Here is a 15,821-nt window from a genome sequence, read left to right as displayed (position 1 = left end):
ATTTGGAGATGTCTAGAGAATTTTTTGGTTGTCACAACTAGGATGGATGCTGTTGGAATCTAGTGGGTAGAGGTCAGAGATATTAAATATCCTGCAGTGCACAAGGCATCCCTACAACAAAGAATTATCCAACTCCAAACGTTGACAGGACCCTGCGTTATGGGTGTCTGTAGGTGTAACATACCCCAACCCCTTCACTCTTTTACATTACCTCCTGGGCCCTGCCCTGCATGCCTGGTGCTTGATTAAAGAGCCATAGCAGGAAAATTAGGTTCTGTCCTGATGGGGCAAGCATGAAAATGATGATAAAAATTCTGACCATGGGTGTGGTCTCCATGGCTTTACTCTCCCAGTTTTTACTCTTATGAAACTTTTAAGTACCCTGGGACAAGGTGCTATTTCCCCAGATTCTACCCAGCGTCACTCAGTCCCCTTGCTTTGGACCTCACAGCTTGTAAATGACAGGGCAAGGCCCAAGGCAGGTATGTGGCAGTCTATTCTGGGCCTGGTTGTCCAGCCCACCCTTTGATTGTGTAAAGCAATCCATGGCCTTCCTGGTACCAGTGTGTGCTCTTAACCCAAGTCTGATGCTGGCAGCGAGCACAGACCCCAGACTGATGGTCTGTCCACTGTGCTTCCCTTGCAGTGAACAGACCTTGCTGGAAAGGGCAAGAAAGTGCTGTCCAGGAAACCCAAAGGAAACTGAAAGACACTAAGAAATCTGGCGAAGCAAGAACAACATCAGAAGAGGTAATTTAGGTTGAATCCAAAAACTAGGTACAGTCCCTATAAGTGCCTTCTCTGAACAGGGGTGACATCCAAGCCCAGGGCAGAGTAGTTTAGCAGCAAAGACTCAAGAAGGGCACATGAAAATTGGAAATGAAAATACTTCATTACTTTTAACTACTCACTAATCTACCCATCTATCCATTCATCCTTTCAGCACTTATTTATGGAGAAGGATTCAGGCCTGAGGCAAGGTGTGTGGTCCCTATGCTCGTGGGATCAAAACCAAGCTCTGGGCCTTGCAGCTGTTTGATCTCAAGCAAGTTACTTCCCTCTCTGAGTTTCCTGATCAATAAAAGGAGGGGGAATTTTTCCATCTTGCAGGAAGTGATTGAAGATTAAATAAGATCTTCTTAGTGCAGGGCTGACTCAGACTCTCAAAAAAATGTCTCCCTGATTCCATCTCCACTTCCTCCCTCCCATGGGTACCAAACAGTTCACACATGATTCCTGTAGCTCACTGGAACAGGGATGGCTTCTAGGGTCGCCTTCAAGCACAAGACATGTCACAAAAGACCCTCATCTTCCACAGAACCAATTCTACTCCGCGGGGTTAGAGGGTTTTTTGTAGATCACAACATCACTTAAGAAACTGGAGGCAGAATGGCACACCAGTCATCAGGAAGCATGCGTGTGATGTGTGAGGACATAAGTTCCTACAGCAGTCCTGCCCTTCCTCCTTTTTGTAAATTCCAGTTTGACTTCTTAAGCTCTCAGGGGCATCAGCAAGATCCACAGCTGTTTGGGGGCGGGACACGGGGATGGGCACTCTCTCTTATCAGGCACTTATTAAGGACCCGGGACACACACAGTAATAAACTGTTATTTCAAGCTCCCACCGCTGAAACCCCTGTGGCCCTGTAACAGATGGTCTTCTAGAAGGAGCTTGGCATGTGCAGATGTGTCTGTCTGGATGCATGTGCCTACTCACCAAGCTTGTACCACATATCACGGATGGAGAAGCCAATTAGCCGTCTCATGTCCCCATACCTAGGAGAAACAACAAATGTCTGCTTCAGCCTCCATCGCAGAGATTCTCATGAAACCCCCACTTCAAGGAGATCCAAACATTCAACCTACTTATTCAGGATTTTGTTGTATTTGGCATGCGAGAACTGCTCCAGCTGCAGAGAATCCTGAGTGATAAAAGCCACCGCCAGATGAAAATAGTTGTTCCACAGCTGTAAATGAAGGAGTAAAGAACAGTCATGGAGAGGGTCTGAAGTGGGAAAGCATATTAAATGCTGGGTAATGTGAATAATTTATGAAGATGGCAGAAGATAGTGGCAGAACCAGTTTAATTCTGTGCACTGCAATTGTCTAACTGGCACTGACTCTGAAATTAACATCCTGGCCAAAGCAAGGACAACGGATGGATTTCTCTAGGCACTGACCATGCTCCCAGTCTGGCGACAGGGCGAGGAGGGTTTTAGGGCTGCTTTTGAAACATTGCTTCATTTTGTGTTTTGAAAGACAAACAACTTGCCCCAGCTGAATGTCCTAGTAGAACTTGCCCTAATCTACCTGATAGCTCAGAGGACCAGCCTGAATCCCATTCTGTCTTAGAATATTTTTCTTCCTCCTTCCCCTTAGTTTAATCGCCATAAACCACTAACAGCAGCATCACCTGGGAACTTGCTAGAAATGCAAATTATCTGGGGCACCAGGATGGCTCGACTCAGTTAAACGTCAGGGTCTTGATTTCAGCTCAGGACATGATCTCAAAGTTCATGTGTTTAAGCCCCATATTGGACTCTGCATTGACAGTGAAGGGCCTGCTTGGGATTCTCTGTCTCCTTCTCTCTCTACCCCTCCATGTGCATGCTCTCCCTCTCTCTCTCAATCTCTATCAAATATAAATAAATAAACATTTAAAAAAATGCAAATTGTGTCCCTACCCTAGACCTACTGAATCAGACCCCAGAAGTTTGTGTGTTCACAAACACCCTGGGTAATTCTGATGCTCATTTGAGTTCAAGATCCTCTGAGGTCCTGGTTTATAGGTAGGTTTGTTGTAAGTTTCATTCTTACATGATCAGTCAGTACTAAATGCAATGGCTAATACCAGACACCACCCCACTGGCTTGTGGTAAAATAGAGCCAGCAAAGGATTCTGCACATGGAAAGTGTTCCAAAATATTAGCTGCAGTGATAATAATATTGATACAATCTACAGAACCTGGGGAATGAAGCCTTAGTGAACCCATCTTCAAAAGGGGGACCCCCTGTACTCACTGTAGAGTCTGTAGTAAAGATGACATGAGATGATGTGTTTAAAGGGCGTGGATCTCTATAAAGCCTCAAAAGCACTGGTTAAACATATTTCTTCTTTTGGTATGAAAGTAAATAGTACAGCCTGGCTCCATGAGTGCTCAGGGCTATTATTACAAGATGCCAAGCCCCTACAAGGAGAAGATGTAGGGGAGCTTTGCTGGACAAAGCTCATTCACTTTCAGCCCCCTCTCAACACTGACTAGCAAAAGGAAGGGTTACACTAGCTAGAGAAATCACCCACCACTGAGACCTTCATCTTTAATTCAAAGATGTTCATTGGAGGCTTCAGATGGCCAGGACTAAGTAAAAGGCAGCTTTACCCTTGATAACATCGATACTGCTGCCCAGAGTGTTTCTTTCAAATGGGCGTTATGTTTCTAGTTTCAGAAAGAAGAAAACAAGTATTTCATTTTTACCATGGGCCAGGTACTTTCCCATACATCCCTCTTTTAATTTCTTAAAACTTGGTAGCTATCATTAGTCCCATTTTACAGATGAAGAGAATGAGGCTTGGAGGGGGTAGGTATTTTTCCAAAGATCATTCAGTTTGTTATATATACAGTAGATCTGGGATTTGAACTCGGGCCCTCTGATAAAGGTTCAGGACTCTTTTTACACATATGGTCAGTCTTTGCCCGAGGATGCATTCATACATTTTTTATTGAACACCTTCTACATGCCAGGCATTGTCATCATGTAGGCATAGAGAGTGTGCATACACAAACAGCAGTCCCTACCCCCATAGAGCTCACATTCTGTTGGCAGAATGAGTTTTTCTTTTTGAAATTTATCTCCCAGGGTCCAGAAGACCAAGCCGCTCCCAGAGTACAATGAAGCAACTGCCTGGCCTATGGAGTCCATCGAGTCAACTCTCTACCCAGAGACTAGAGGATCTTTTTAAAACAAGGTGGGTTTTATCACTCCCTTCCTCAACATCCTTCAAAGGCTTCACATAACCATTAGAATCACATCTCAAGCCCTTTTGTTTCCGTAGTAACTCAGCTTATCCAAACACACTGTACAGGTCAGATCTCCCAGCCACTCTGGCTGTCCTTCCTCCTGGTGCCCCCATGACCTGCAGGTACTGAAAATGTGTTGCTTTGGTCTGCCTAAGCAGAGCTAATAACTCCCCCAATTTAGGACCATACGGAACAACAAGCCAGGGCAATAGAAACCTGGTCAAAGGACAAGGAAAGTGTTATTTTGAAGGTGAGAAATTCCTGATTTTTAAGAAATTTCTTTAAGAGTAATTGGGGGGATACAACAAGTAGTAGATATAGGACAAAGTAAGTTGAATTGCTGTTCCTTTCAAAAATAATTCCAGAAGTGTTCCCCTAATACATCTGAGGATACACAGACATGTCAAATTTAGAGCCTCTTGCTAGCCTCTGTTCTGACTTAGTTCTTCAAAAATGTTTTCTCTGTCACTTCATTCTTGATTTTTAAAATTTAGATATACTCCATATATCATAACATTTCCTTTTTAGAGTATAGAATTTAAGTTTTTAGTATAGTCACAAAAGGTAATATAACTATCCCCAGAATTAGCAGTCATTCCCCATTCTTCTCTCCCTCTTAGCCCCTGGCAATCACTAATCTACTTTCTGTCCCTGTGGATTTGCTCAATCTGACATTTCAAAGAAACGGAATAATAAAATATGTAACCTTTCATGTCTGACTTCTTTCACTAAGCATAATGTTTTTCAAGGTTCATCTGTGTTGTCACATGTATCAGTACTTCATTTATTTTTATTGCTGAATACTAATTTATTGTATGGATATACTACATTTTACTTACCTATTCATCCACTGACTGACATTTGTGTTGTTTCCACATTTTGGCTATTATGAATAATGCATCTATGAATTTCTACATACGAGTGTTTGCGTGGATGTATGTTTTCAATTCTCTGGGGGTACATACTTAGGAGTGGACCTGATTTCCTTTGTCTTTCCTCCTTGAAGATCTTTGTGGGCCATGAGATCATAGGTCCTATGCCTCTTTTTTCATAGTAGATCAGAAATGGTGTCCCTAAGTATCTCACCCACAGCCTGTCTCCAGTTTTGCCCATAGAGCTATGTGGAACCAATTCTGGAACTGAGGGAAGCAATGATCTGAGAGGTGAGCAGTCCAAAATCAGACACTTCTGAGTACTCATAATACCTCTGCTCTAAACCTTCCTTGTTTTTGCTTCTAAAGACCCAGGTCAAAAGGCAATAATGTGTCTTTTCAGGCCTAATTCAAATTCCAGTGCTTTCTCCCTCAACAAACTGCCTATTCCAAGGGGGCTGGTCTATTCAGAATCCACAGTTACAACATGAGCATCTTGGCCTCCTTGGCTTACCTATAGTGCCTAAGTTCTATTCTTTCCTTGAATCCCAGTTCAAGACCCACTTCTTTCGTGAAGACTTCCAGATGGCACATCAGGTCTGCTCAACCCTTCTAAATTTAAGTAGCTCTTGGGGCACCTGGGTGGCTTAGTCGGTTAAGCGTCCGACTTTCACTTAGGTCATGATCTCGCGGTTCGTGGGTTTGAGCCCCGCGTCGGGCTCTGTGCTGACTGCCAGCTCAGAGCCTGGAGCCTATTTCAGTCTGTATCTCCCTCTCTCTCTGACCCTCCCCTGCTCACGCTGTCTCTCTCTCTCTCTCTCTCCTAGAAATAAATAAAAATATTAAAAAAAATAAATAAATTTAAGTAGCTCTTAGTACGTGTAACCACAGATTTGGGTCCACTGTTCTACACCTACCCTGTGCTCCACTCACATTCCATGACAACATCATTCAGTGGTGAAGAAAATACAAGCATCAGTGTCTCACAGACACTGATGGAGAAAATAATGGCCACTACCAGAATGGATTGTTGCTAAGTGCTAGGTAAAATAATATGTGCATGAAGTCATCCACCACAAGCTCTCGGCACATGCCAGTTGCTCAGTAAATGGAGTGGTGGCACTGTCCATGGTGCTGGTCGTAGATTATTTGTATGCCCTGTCTTTCCAAATGTAAGCTCCACAAGCACCAAAGGTCTCCTCTGCTACTTCTGTGCATCCCTAATGCCATATTCGGCACAATGGCTTGAATGTAGCTGGGCTCCAGAAAAAATATTTATTTATTGATTACCATATTGTTAGAGAAAATTCTCCCATTGTTTCAAAAGTTCTAGATTTTTCTTTCCTCCCTGCTCTAAGCTGCCTTATGGCATTTCTATTAAGTGCTCAGCTCATCTGGCTCAGGCAAGCCACAGAAGCTTTAGTCAAACATATGGATCTTTTTTTCCTGGGGGAAGAGGTGAGGTGGCTTCTGACTGGGAATTTAATATTTTGAAATAATGGGACAATAGAGTTAGAACTAGAATAAATTTAAGGGCCATCTGGTCCAACTCCCTTATTTCACAGATGTAAGTAAACAGTGAGATCCACATAAATGACCATCCAAAGTCATACTGCTAGTGGATATAACTAGAATTCAGTTACTTTCAATTAACTCTCAAAAAATTATAAGTGTAATATACATATGGTAAAAATAATAAATGGTAGAAAAGATTAAATGATAAAAAAAGTTCTTTTCCATACTAACTTGGACCCTTGTCTAATTCCCTGGAAGAAATTTTTTTTTTAATGTTTTATTTATTTCTAGGAGAGAGAGACAGCATGAGCAGGGGAGGGTCAGAGAGAGAGAGGGAGTGACAGACTCTGAAACAGGCTCCAGGCTCTGAGCTGGCAGTCAGCACAGAGCCCGACGCGGGGCTCGAACCCACGAACCGTGAGATCATGACCTAAGCGAAAGTCAGACGCTTAACTGACTAAGCCACCCAGGCGCCCCTGGAAGAAAAATTTTTTAACAGTTTCCTGGATATCCTTCTAAATTTTTTTCATATATAAACAAACATGTATAGACATTTAAAAAAAATAGTCTCCTGTACTTTGCTTTTTTCTCTCACCAATATACCTTGCGTATGTTTCCATATTAGCCTGTACAGATTTACTTCCCTCTCTTTTATTGCTGCGTGGTATTCTTCTATAAGGTTATACTTTAATTTTAACCAATTACCTGTTTAGAAGCATTTACATTGACTCCAACTTTTTTTTCTCCAGCATTGGTGCAGTAATCAACATGTTTGTTTATACATCTTTATGCATGAGAAACTATAATGTAGTATATATTCCAAGATCTGGAATTGTTAAGACATAGGGTCTGCACAGATTATGCTGTTTGTTGTCTTTGTTGTTTGTTTCAATAGACACTGTAAGGCTGCTTTCTAGGGTTCCACTCCAGTTGTCAGCTCCATTTTCATGGGCAAGTTGTCCTACTTCTCTAAGTCTCAGTTTCCTCATCTGGAAAGGTGGAGCTAATAGGATGTAAAGGGGGGTAGTTAAAAGGACCAAATGAGGAAATCACTGCCTAGAAAACTTCTACTTCATCTTGCAGTCCAAGTTCGAAAATTACTTCCTAGGGAAGTCCTCCCAATGTGCCCTGACTAAAGCAGATCTACACCCTGTTTACAGGAATTTTGACATGTTTTAAGCTGAACTAATTTAGTTCCTGTCTCCTTTAATGGATGTAGGCAACCTTCAAGCAAGATCCCCCTCTTTTTATTCACTGTTCAATATCCAGCATCCAATGTTGTGTCTGAGCAAGCATGTGCTCAGGAAATATTTGTTGAATGAATTCATTAATGAGCCCAGTACTCCCCATGCATTCTTGTTAATTTGGGAATTTGGGAGTGATTTTGGGAGTGAAAGATTCCAATCATGGATTCAGGTTAGGAACAGCATGTCAGAAGTGGTCTAGAGTCCTCAAGCTGAAGCAGGTATGGCCAAAGAAGCTGTCCCCAAGCATGTGGCCATCTTTTGGTGTGGGGAAGTTGTCCCACCATGATCTTCCCTGGGTGTAGGGGGGGGTGCTGTCAGCCTCTTCAAGGCTCTGATTGGTGCTCTCCATGTGTGTGTGTACTCTCTCACACTTTTTTTTGCCATTACCAGTTACATTGCCTTTATAAAGACCAAGCCTGCTTTCAGTCCTTCACTAATGACTGGGAATATCCTTTTCATTTCACAGGGTCTACAGTACATGTTCAGAAATGATCCTTAGGTGGTCTTATGCCCAGAAGCTGATCCAGAAATGCCTCAAGGCCAGGGCTGGAATTGCCAAATGCAGAGCCAATTACAGCTTCCCAACTAGAGAGAATGTTCTTAGTAGTAATCAGACAACTGCCTAAGACAGAAACAAACTTCCTAGAGCCAAGGAGCACATCTGACGAGTAACCACAGATTCCTGGCCAATCAGAGTAGCCAATATGGAGAACCTAATCCCACAGCCAATCATTGCAGAGCTCTCTATCTCAGACTTCAGCAAGAGCTAACTAGGGCAGACAGTGTTGCTGAAGCTAAATAGAGTTGTTTCCTAGATTTGAAAGGCACTCTTTTTAAGAGACAGTGCAAAAGAGCGGAAAGGGCCTGGGATTTGCACACAGGACTGGAACTGAATTCCAGCAGGTCTTGCTTGGCAGCTAGGTGACCTTTAACAAAAAAGTCAACCACTTTTTTGAAACTCAGTTTATTCACTGGTAAAGTTGGTATATCCCAACCTAACAGGGTTATGAGGAGGATCAAAATGCCCTAAGTAGATGCCTAATAAAAGTTAGTCATCTTTGGGACACCTGGGTGACTCAGCGAGTTAAGCATCCAACTCTTGACTTCAGCTCAGGTCATGGTCTCACGACTTGAGGGATTGAGCTCCACATTGGGCTCTGTGTTGGTGGCGTGAAGCATGCTTGGGATTCTTTCTCTGCCCCTCTCTCTGACCTACTTGCACATTCTCTCTCTCTCTCTCAAAAATAAATAAATAAACTTAAAAAAAATTAGCCATCTTCAAAAGCTTGGATGCTAGAAGATGGGTTTACAGCCTCCTATCATGACTCTTAAGATCCTTCTGATAATGTGTTGCAGTAGTCCTGGACCCATAAGAATTGCTTTTAAACAGAAACCCTTGCTGAGGTGAATTTGAAATCCTCCCATGGTCTTCCCTGACCATTCAAATGCATGTGAAAGCCAAGCCCCAGCCTCCTGAATAGGGCTTGGGAATGCAAATTATTTTGGCCTCAGGCAGAAAACATAATTTCTATAATTCCCAGGTCTTGTCACCTACAGAGTGGCACCAACAGAGCTTCTTGCTTTTTGCCCTTTGTATCATAAAACCACAATCCCAGAAAAGATATTAGAGATAATCTCATTGCACCTGCCCCTCCTCTGGACAGTGGCTGCCAAGGCCAGCAGCGCTTAGTGATGGATGCTGTTCCTGCTGATATTAAATGCATAATTAATGAAACCGTGAGAAGGAAACAAGGCATGTTCCAGGCAGGGTACAGAGAACAAATCCATTCTCGCACAGGGTGAGGAGAAGGTAGGAGAACAAAGATAAGGTTGAAAAATGATCCTGTTCTTGAATACTTTTCAACAAATATCTATGGAAGTCTCATTAGGAAAAGAGACTTATTTCATTTTGTAATGTTGGCCATTTTTCTGTTTTATGAATTCTGTGGGTATGACAGCCTCAGGCAATGTGTGGTGACTGGATAGATGCCTTCCTCCTATCCTGTTTACTGAGGACTGACATTTGAGCTGTTGGACTTGACATACTTTAGGACCAACATCATCATTATCATCAAAATGATGACAATTATTATAATGAGCTAACATTTTATTAAATTGCTACCATGTTCCTGGTGCTGTTCTAAGTGCTTTACATGAATTAGTTCACTTAATCCTCTCAAAAATCCAATGAGGCAGCTATTATTAGTATTTTAATTTGATGTGTAAGAGACTGAGGCACACAGGAGTGAGGTAATTTGCCTAAAGTCACACAGCTCATAAGCTCAAACCTTTTATGTATGAAATCCCCACTTCTCTGGGCATCTCTCAGGTGCAGATTCTCTTTCAGGAAAACAGAATAAATCCTAAAATAATGGCATGAGAGACTGAAGCTGTACTTCTTTGGAAAGTATCCCTTAAGACCATGGAGGAGAGCCAGAGTCAGGAAAATCAGGTCTGAAGCTGTGACTGCTACCATCCTGGACAGAGTAGCCAGCAGTTTTATGGTCTAAACACTGCCTCACTGCTGGCCTCTAGGTGTGTTCTCCAAGCTGCCCCTCCAAAAAAGCAATGACCTTATTAGCTTCCCAGAACACATTCATACCTGAAGCCTGCAGGCATCTGGTTCACATTTGGAAGGGAATCAAACACTTCTCCTGATTCAAAACAGCCAAAGTGACAGGTTTTGTTTCCATGTCAGAGATTTATAACTCTCAGCCAGAACCTCTCCATGAACCCGATGCGGGGGTGACTCCCTATCTAGCATGCGGCTGTGGTGATCTGCAGCTGTGATGTCAGCCACTGCTGTGCTTTGGTCCCGACTTCGCACTGATGTGCTGTGACACTTCAGGCTATCTGCTCATCACCTCCGAGTCTCAGTTCCCACATCCTTCCAGCAGAAAAAGTACTAGTAGTAGTAACTAACTTGTAGTGTAGTGTAAGGGCTGAGAAAGAAAATGCCCATAGAGTGCTTCTCATGAGATCTGCACATGTAAGCCATCAGAAAATGGCAGCTTATCTTTCTATTATCATTATCATAACAGCTCAGTTGCCTAATTTGAATGCAAGGTAGTGGGAGAGAATCTTATTCAAAGATAATGTTTATTAAATACTTACAGGCTGATGCTTTCCAGCAGAATGGACATCATAGCCCTCAGCCCAGGCATCATCTCCCCAAGGAGACCTACTATGTATTAGGCACAGAGCACAGAGTCTCTGTGAGGATAAAGTCTTTATACTCATGAAACTTACACTTTACTGGAGGAAAGAGAGAAAAAAATGTGCCCGTAGACAAATAAGAAACATAATTTCAAATAACATTTAGTGCTATGAAGAGATTACAACAGGCTAAGTGGTAATCCATAAAGACCATGGGATCAGTGGGGAACACTCAAAGGGGCTCAGTCAGGGGAGAAAGCATTTGAATGGAGACTGGTGAAACCTTACAGTGAATTCTCCCAGCAAGCCCCTTAACACATTCCAGTTCTGCAAAAACTCTATGAAATAGAAAGAGTAGGGATTATGAGCTTTTTACAGATGAGCCAACTGACACATGGACATAGCCCAGGCCTTGTCTAAAGTTGCACAGCTAGTCATAGGCCAAAGCCCAGCTAAGAAATGAATAGTCCTGATGAGCAGGAAGAAAATACCATTGCCTCAGTTCACTGGCTACCTCCGAAGGTTGCACTACAAAAGATCCTGGGGGTCAGGGATTTCCCCAGAGGAGGGATCCCCTTTCAGGGACCTTCTCTCTCACATCTCCAGCCAGAGGTAGCAATCTGGACTTTCCCCTAAAGCTTTGAGAAATTGGCTCTTCTTGCCTACGCCTTGAGCATATGTGTCACTCCACTTGCTCCAGGGACATGTTTTGAGGCTCTCAAATCTCAGAGAGGCCCCAGGTATTGTCTCAACCCAAAAAGTGACTTCTGAAAGAATCATGAAATGCACTGGTGAGCTTTATTTTTCAGTGTGAGTGGTTGCTTTTCTAGGCTCCAGTGAATAGAAAAGGATGTGATACATTTCTAAAAGGTGGTACCCACTCTGACAATGGATGACTACAAATCTCTTTAGCATAAGATACATTATATAGCCACATTTGCATATGCTGCTCAGTTAATGATTATTTATTAAATCAAGGGCCTGGTTCTGAACCCTGAGCTTCAATCCAGGGTCTGGTTCCTTCCTTACCCACAATCATCTGTGGAAACTGCCGGAAGCACTGGTATACCTTACGTGTGCTTTGAGGTGTGTTTGATGTAGCAATCAGCCTAAGATGCTAGAGCCGCCTTGCCCGGGCACCCCAAGCACACCCTGGGTGCCTCACACTCACCTGGAACTCAAAGTTCGTGTGTTCCAGGAACTTCTGATTCATGGTTTCTGCAAACTTGTTGATTGCTCTCAGTAAGACCCTGGAAGAGGGGAAAAGTTTACTAGGCCATGTCAGCATGCTAGGTCAGGCACCCCTCCCCACCTTCCAGACCAAAGTTCCCTCAGTGAGGGGCTCAAAGACCCAAGAAGAGGTCAGCTGACCCGCCTGCTCATACTTTAGATGTGGGGCCCCATTCCCTCTGCAAGAACTTAGGAACTAACCATTTGACTTCCTTAGAAAATGTGCAGTATCTCTTGTTTAAACTCGTACAAGCTTATGACATAAAATTTACGTGATCCAGAAAGACAGAATTGCCCCCCCAACCACAAACAAGCAAACAAACAAACCACAAAATTTTATCATCTAAAGAAAACCATCCTTGAGTATTCTGATGAACGTTATGTTCAAAGGTCTCCCTAGATGTATACCCATGAATGGTATTTGAAAGATATCATTTTGATAAATAGGGCTAAATGGCAAATGCTGTTTCACAGCCTGTCTTTTCTACTCAGCAATAAATAGTGTGTTCCTTTCGTGCCAATGAATGCAGATATATATCATGCCTTTTAATCGCAGAAGAGCATGCCATCGTATGGATGTATCATGGTTTATGTAATTAGTCTTTTAGTGATGATCTTTCATGCTCAGCTCTTACAGACAGTGTTTCGGTGATCACACTTTTATGTTTGCCTTGCATCTTCTATATACACCTCTTTTCCTGTCTTCTTCTTGAAGTGGTAATACTTAGCAAATGCTATGCACATGTAACATTTTTGGCACCTGTTGTTGAATTGTGTTTCTCCCTAAATGTTTTCTCATCCATCTCTTCCTTCCCTTCCTCCTAACAAGTCCCACTGACTGGGCTTTCTGCCCCCCATCTCTTGCCTCTTCAATGTCAGGACTCCTTTGCCCATGGACAGTTCTAGACCCCAGGATAAGTTCAAACTCTTTCTCTTAACAGTCAATGCCCTTCATGGTTGGACCCCACCTTATCTGGACTAATTTCTCACTGCTATTCTGTGCTTTTTCTTGTTTTCTGATACACAGCTGTATTCCTCCTTTGTATAGAATACCTCTCTTCTTTTACATCTCTTTAGGGGAAGGTCTGCTGCATCTTTGTTCTCTCAAAGGACAGTCATTGCAATTTCTTAGAATTCATCATGGTCTAGGATGACTTATTTGTGTGACTCAATAATGTCTGTCTCCTCCACTTGACTGTACGTTCCTTGGATTCAGAGACTCCCTCCATAATCTCATCTATTCTCCAACCTACATGTCTTCGGCTCCCAAACTTACATCTTCCTCCCTGGTCTGTCCCCTGAGCTCCAGCTTGCAACCCAGTTCCTTACTCCACACCCTCACATGGATGACTAATAGGCGTCTCAAACATAATGTCAAAATTTCAACTCTTATTACCTGTAGTCTTCCCATCTAAATTAAGAGTAACTCCATTCTTCCAATTGCTCAGTAGGGGGAAGAAACATCTTTGATTTTTCTCTTTCTCTCATATCCTACACCTGGCCAGTCAGCAAAACCTCCTTAGCATTATTACGTTCAGAATACATTCACCATTTGACTTCTTTTTGTCACCCCATTGCCATTGACCTCAACCAAGCCATGATCATTTCTGTCCTAGATTTCTGTAGTAGCCTCCAAAATGCAACATGCCCAACTGTGATCTAGTTTCCATTGTGTGTCTTTATAAAATCTTCAAGGAGAGTGGCCAGATCTTACCTGTACTGCTCTCTATAATTTTTTATTAACAGTGAATAATCAACAACTACTTGTCCATTGAATGTCTGGCCCAGGGAAAATGCCTATTTGGCCTATTGGAGGCACAATAGGAAGCCAGTAAAGAAAGCATTAATTAGAAGGTTATTGCTTTGGGTAATGATTAGGGCCCAGTTTTGCTTAGGAACTTCTGAGAGACTGTATAAAGCATACCTGCACATCAGAAGTATCCCCTCCCAGGGATGAGGAAACTGGACTATTTATTTACTAATGCTAGCCCTTCACTAGGTGAAAATTACTCCTGAGGACATTAAGTTCCTAGCATGTCTGGCTTGGCTTGCAGGTGCACTGAGCTCTCTCTTTCAGCCAGTGAAAGTCTAGAGAATGAAAGTAGGAAGCTCTCAGGATCTGTGGTAAATATCCCTCAAAGCTGCAAGTATATTCTGGATGGGCCAAGAGTGTGGGCAGGGCACCTAGAGCACGTGTTACATTGGGCATTGCTTGTAAGGAACCTCAACTGGGCATTCATGAAGTACTTAAAGGTTTGTTGAACAAAGAAGACAGTGCATCCTAGTATCAGGATCCCAAGATTTGTACACCCACACATGCACACGTACACACGTGCACGCACATGTACACACAAACACACACAGCTGGATGTGGTTTCTGGCTTTGCCACTTGCCAGCTGTGTGGATTTGGGACCTCTGTTAATATCATGTTGACATCTCGGTTTCCTTGCTTCTGAAGTATCAACAATGTCATCCCTTTCATGGGGTCGCTACAGCCTTCAATGGCACGGTAAGTGCAGAGCATGGTGCCTGACACTGTGGTAATGACAGTAAGATAGCAGCTGTGGCTGCTTCAGACCCTTTCACATGGCTTCATTCATCTTCTGCGGTCGGGGACTGACAGCAAAATGGGCAGACAGGACAAGCTGCAGCCAGTAACCAGTTCTGAGGTAGGCAGGACCGTGTAAAGACAAAACAATAAAAGTTTCACAAAATCCTCCCCACGTCAAGAAGGCAAAAAGTGAGATTTCTTTGGTTTTGCTCTTCTGTCATTTGCGAATATGCTTTTGAAAAATATCTATACTTTCTCCTTAAAGATTAGCATCTGACTCCCCAGATGGAAATGCATTGAGTGGCTGTCATATTATATTGTAAACGTTTTGGAATTGGTAATGTGATCCCCAAATGAGGGGTTTTACATATTCTCAGAAGCAACAAATCTATTAGCTGTAGTCAGTAATAGTTATTATTTTGACTGTCAGCCCAAATTTGTCTCTGGTTCTCAAAGGCCAGTCAAATAACCAGGAGTTGGTAAATACTCTGTGTTACTGGTGGGTACTGACAGCAGATAGGACCTGGGGGCAGCAAGTCAAGGTTCTTCCCTCTCTCTGGATTCTTCCACAGCCACCTGCTTTCTTTGGTTTCTCATATGTGGGTTTGGGAAATTTGTGTCTTTTGGTTTCTCTTTAAAATAACTGTAAATCCTAAGCAATAATATGGTGAAGCAGATTGGAATGAAAACATACTCAAGTATCTCTGTTACTCTCAACAATAAGCTTGTATTATTGAAAACAAAGTTCATGATCAAATCTCAACTTAACACTTCCTGCATCTCATTTGTGATGCTTAGCAGGATCTATAAAATCAATAATAACCAAAGCCACAGTTACCAATGATGGGCAAGGCTCTCTGCTAAGTACTTAGCATGGATTCTTTCTGTTTTTCTGATTTTCCTTTTTAATTCTCACATTAATTCTCTCAGTTAGATGTTGTTTCCATTTTAGAGATATGAGTTTAGGTAACTTTCCCAATAACCCATCCAGTACATGTGAAACCAGGATTTAAACAAAAGTATGCTGCCTTTACAACCGAGGTATTTAACCACTATGCTATTCTGTCCATAAGCAAACCTCCATAATTCTGTTCAACCTGAGCTGTGAGCTCACCATATTAATAACAGCAACTACAGAAATAGTTATTCATGTACCCTGTGCTAAGTACTCTAACAGACACTGTTTCATGCAATTCTACAAACTGAGGTAGGAGCTAATGTTACACCCAT

General features: G+C 42.5%; 1 protein-coding gene across 1 annotated transcript in view; it reads right to left on the bottom strand.

The window, feature by feature from the left end:
* The window catches only part of DOCK2 (dedicator of cytokinesis 2), a 415,239-nt gene that overhangs the window by 66,408 nt on the left and 333,010 nt on the right, over positions 1 to 15,821 (bottom strand). The window contains exons 30-32 of the mRNA XM_039235715.1: positions 11,981 to 12,059; positions 1,867 to 1,967; positions 1,718 to 1,776 (exon numbers count right to left, since the gene is read on the bottom strand). Of these exons, the coding sequence (XP_039091646.1) occupies positions 1,718 to 1,776; positions 1,867 to 1,967; positions 11,981 to 12,059 (239 nt within the window). The remainder of the gene's footprint in view (positions 1 to 1,717; positions 1,777 to 1,866; positions 1,968 to 11,980; positions 12,060 to 15,821) is intronic.

This window comes from Hyaena hyaena, unplaced genomic scaffold (assembly GCF_003009895.1).
Source record: "Hyaena hyaena isolate Hyena2069 unplaced genomic scaffold, ASM300989v1 scaffold_102, whole genome shotgun sequence".
Lineage (NCBI taxonomy): Eukaryota > Metazoa > Chordata > Mammalia > Carnivora > Hyaenidae > Hyaena > Hyaena hyaena.
This window is presented reverse-complemented; position numbering and strand designations above follow the sequence as displayed.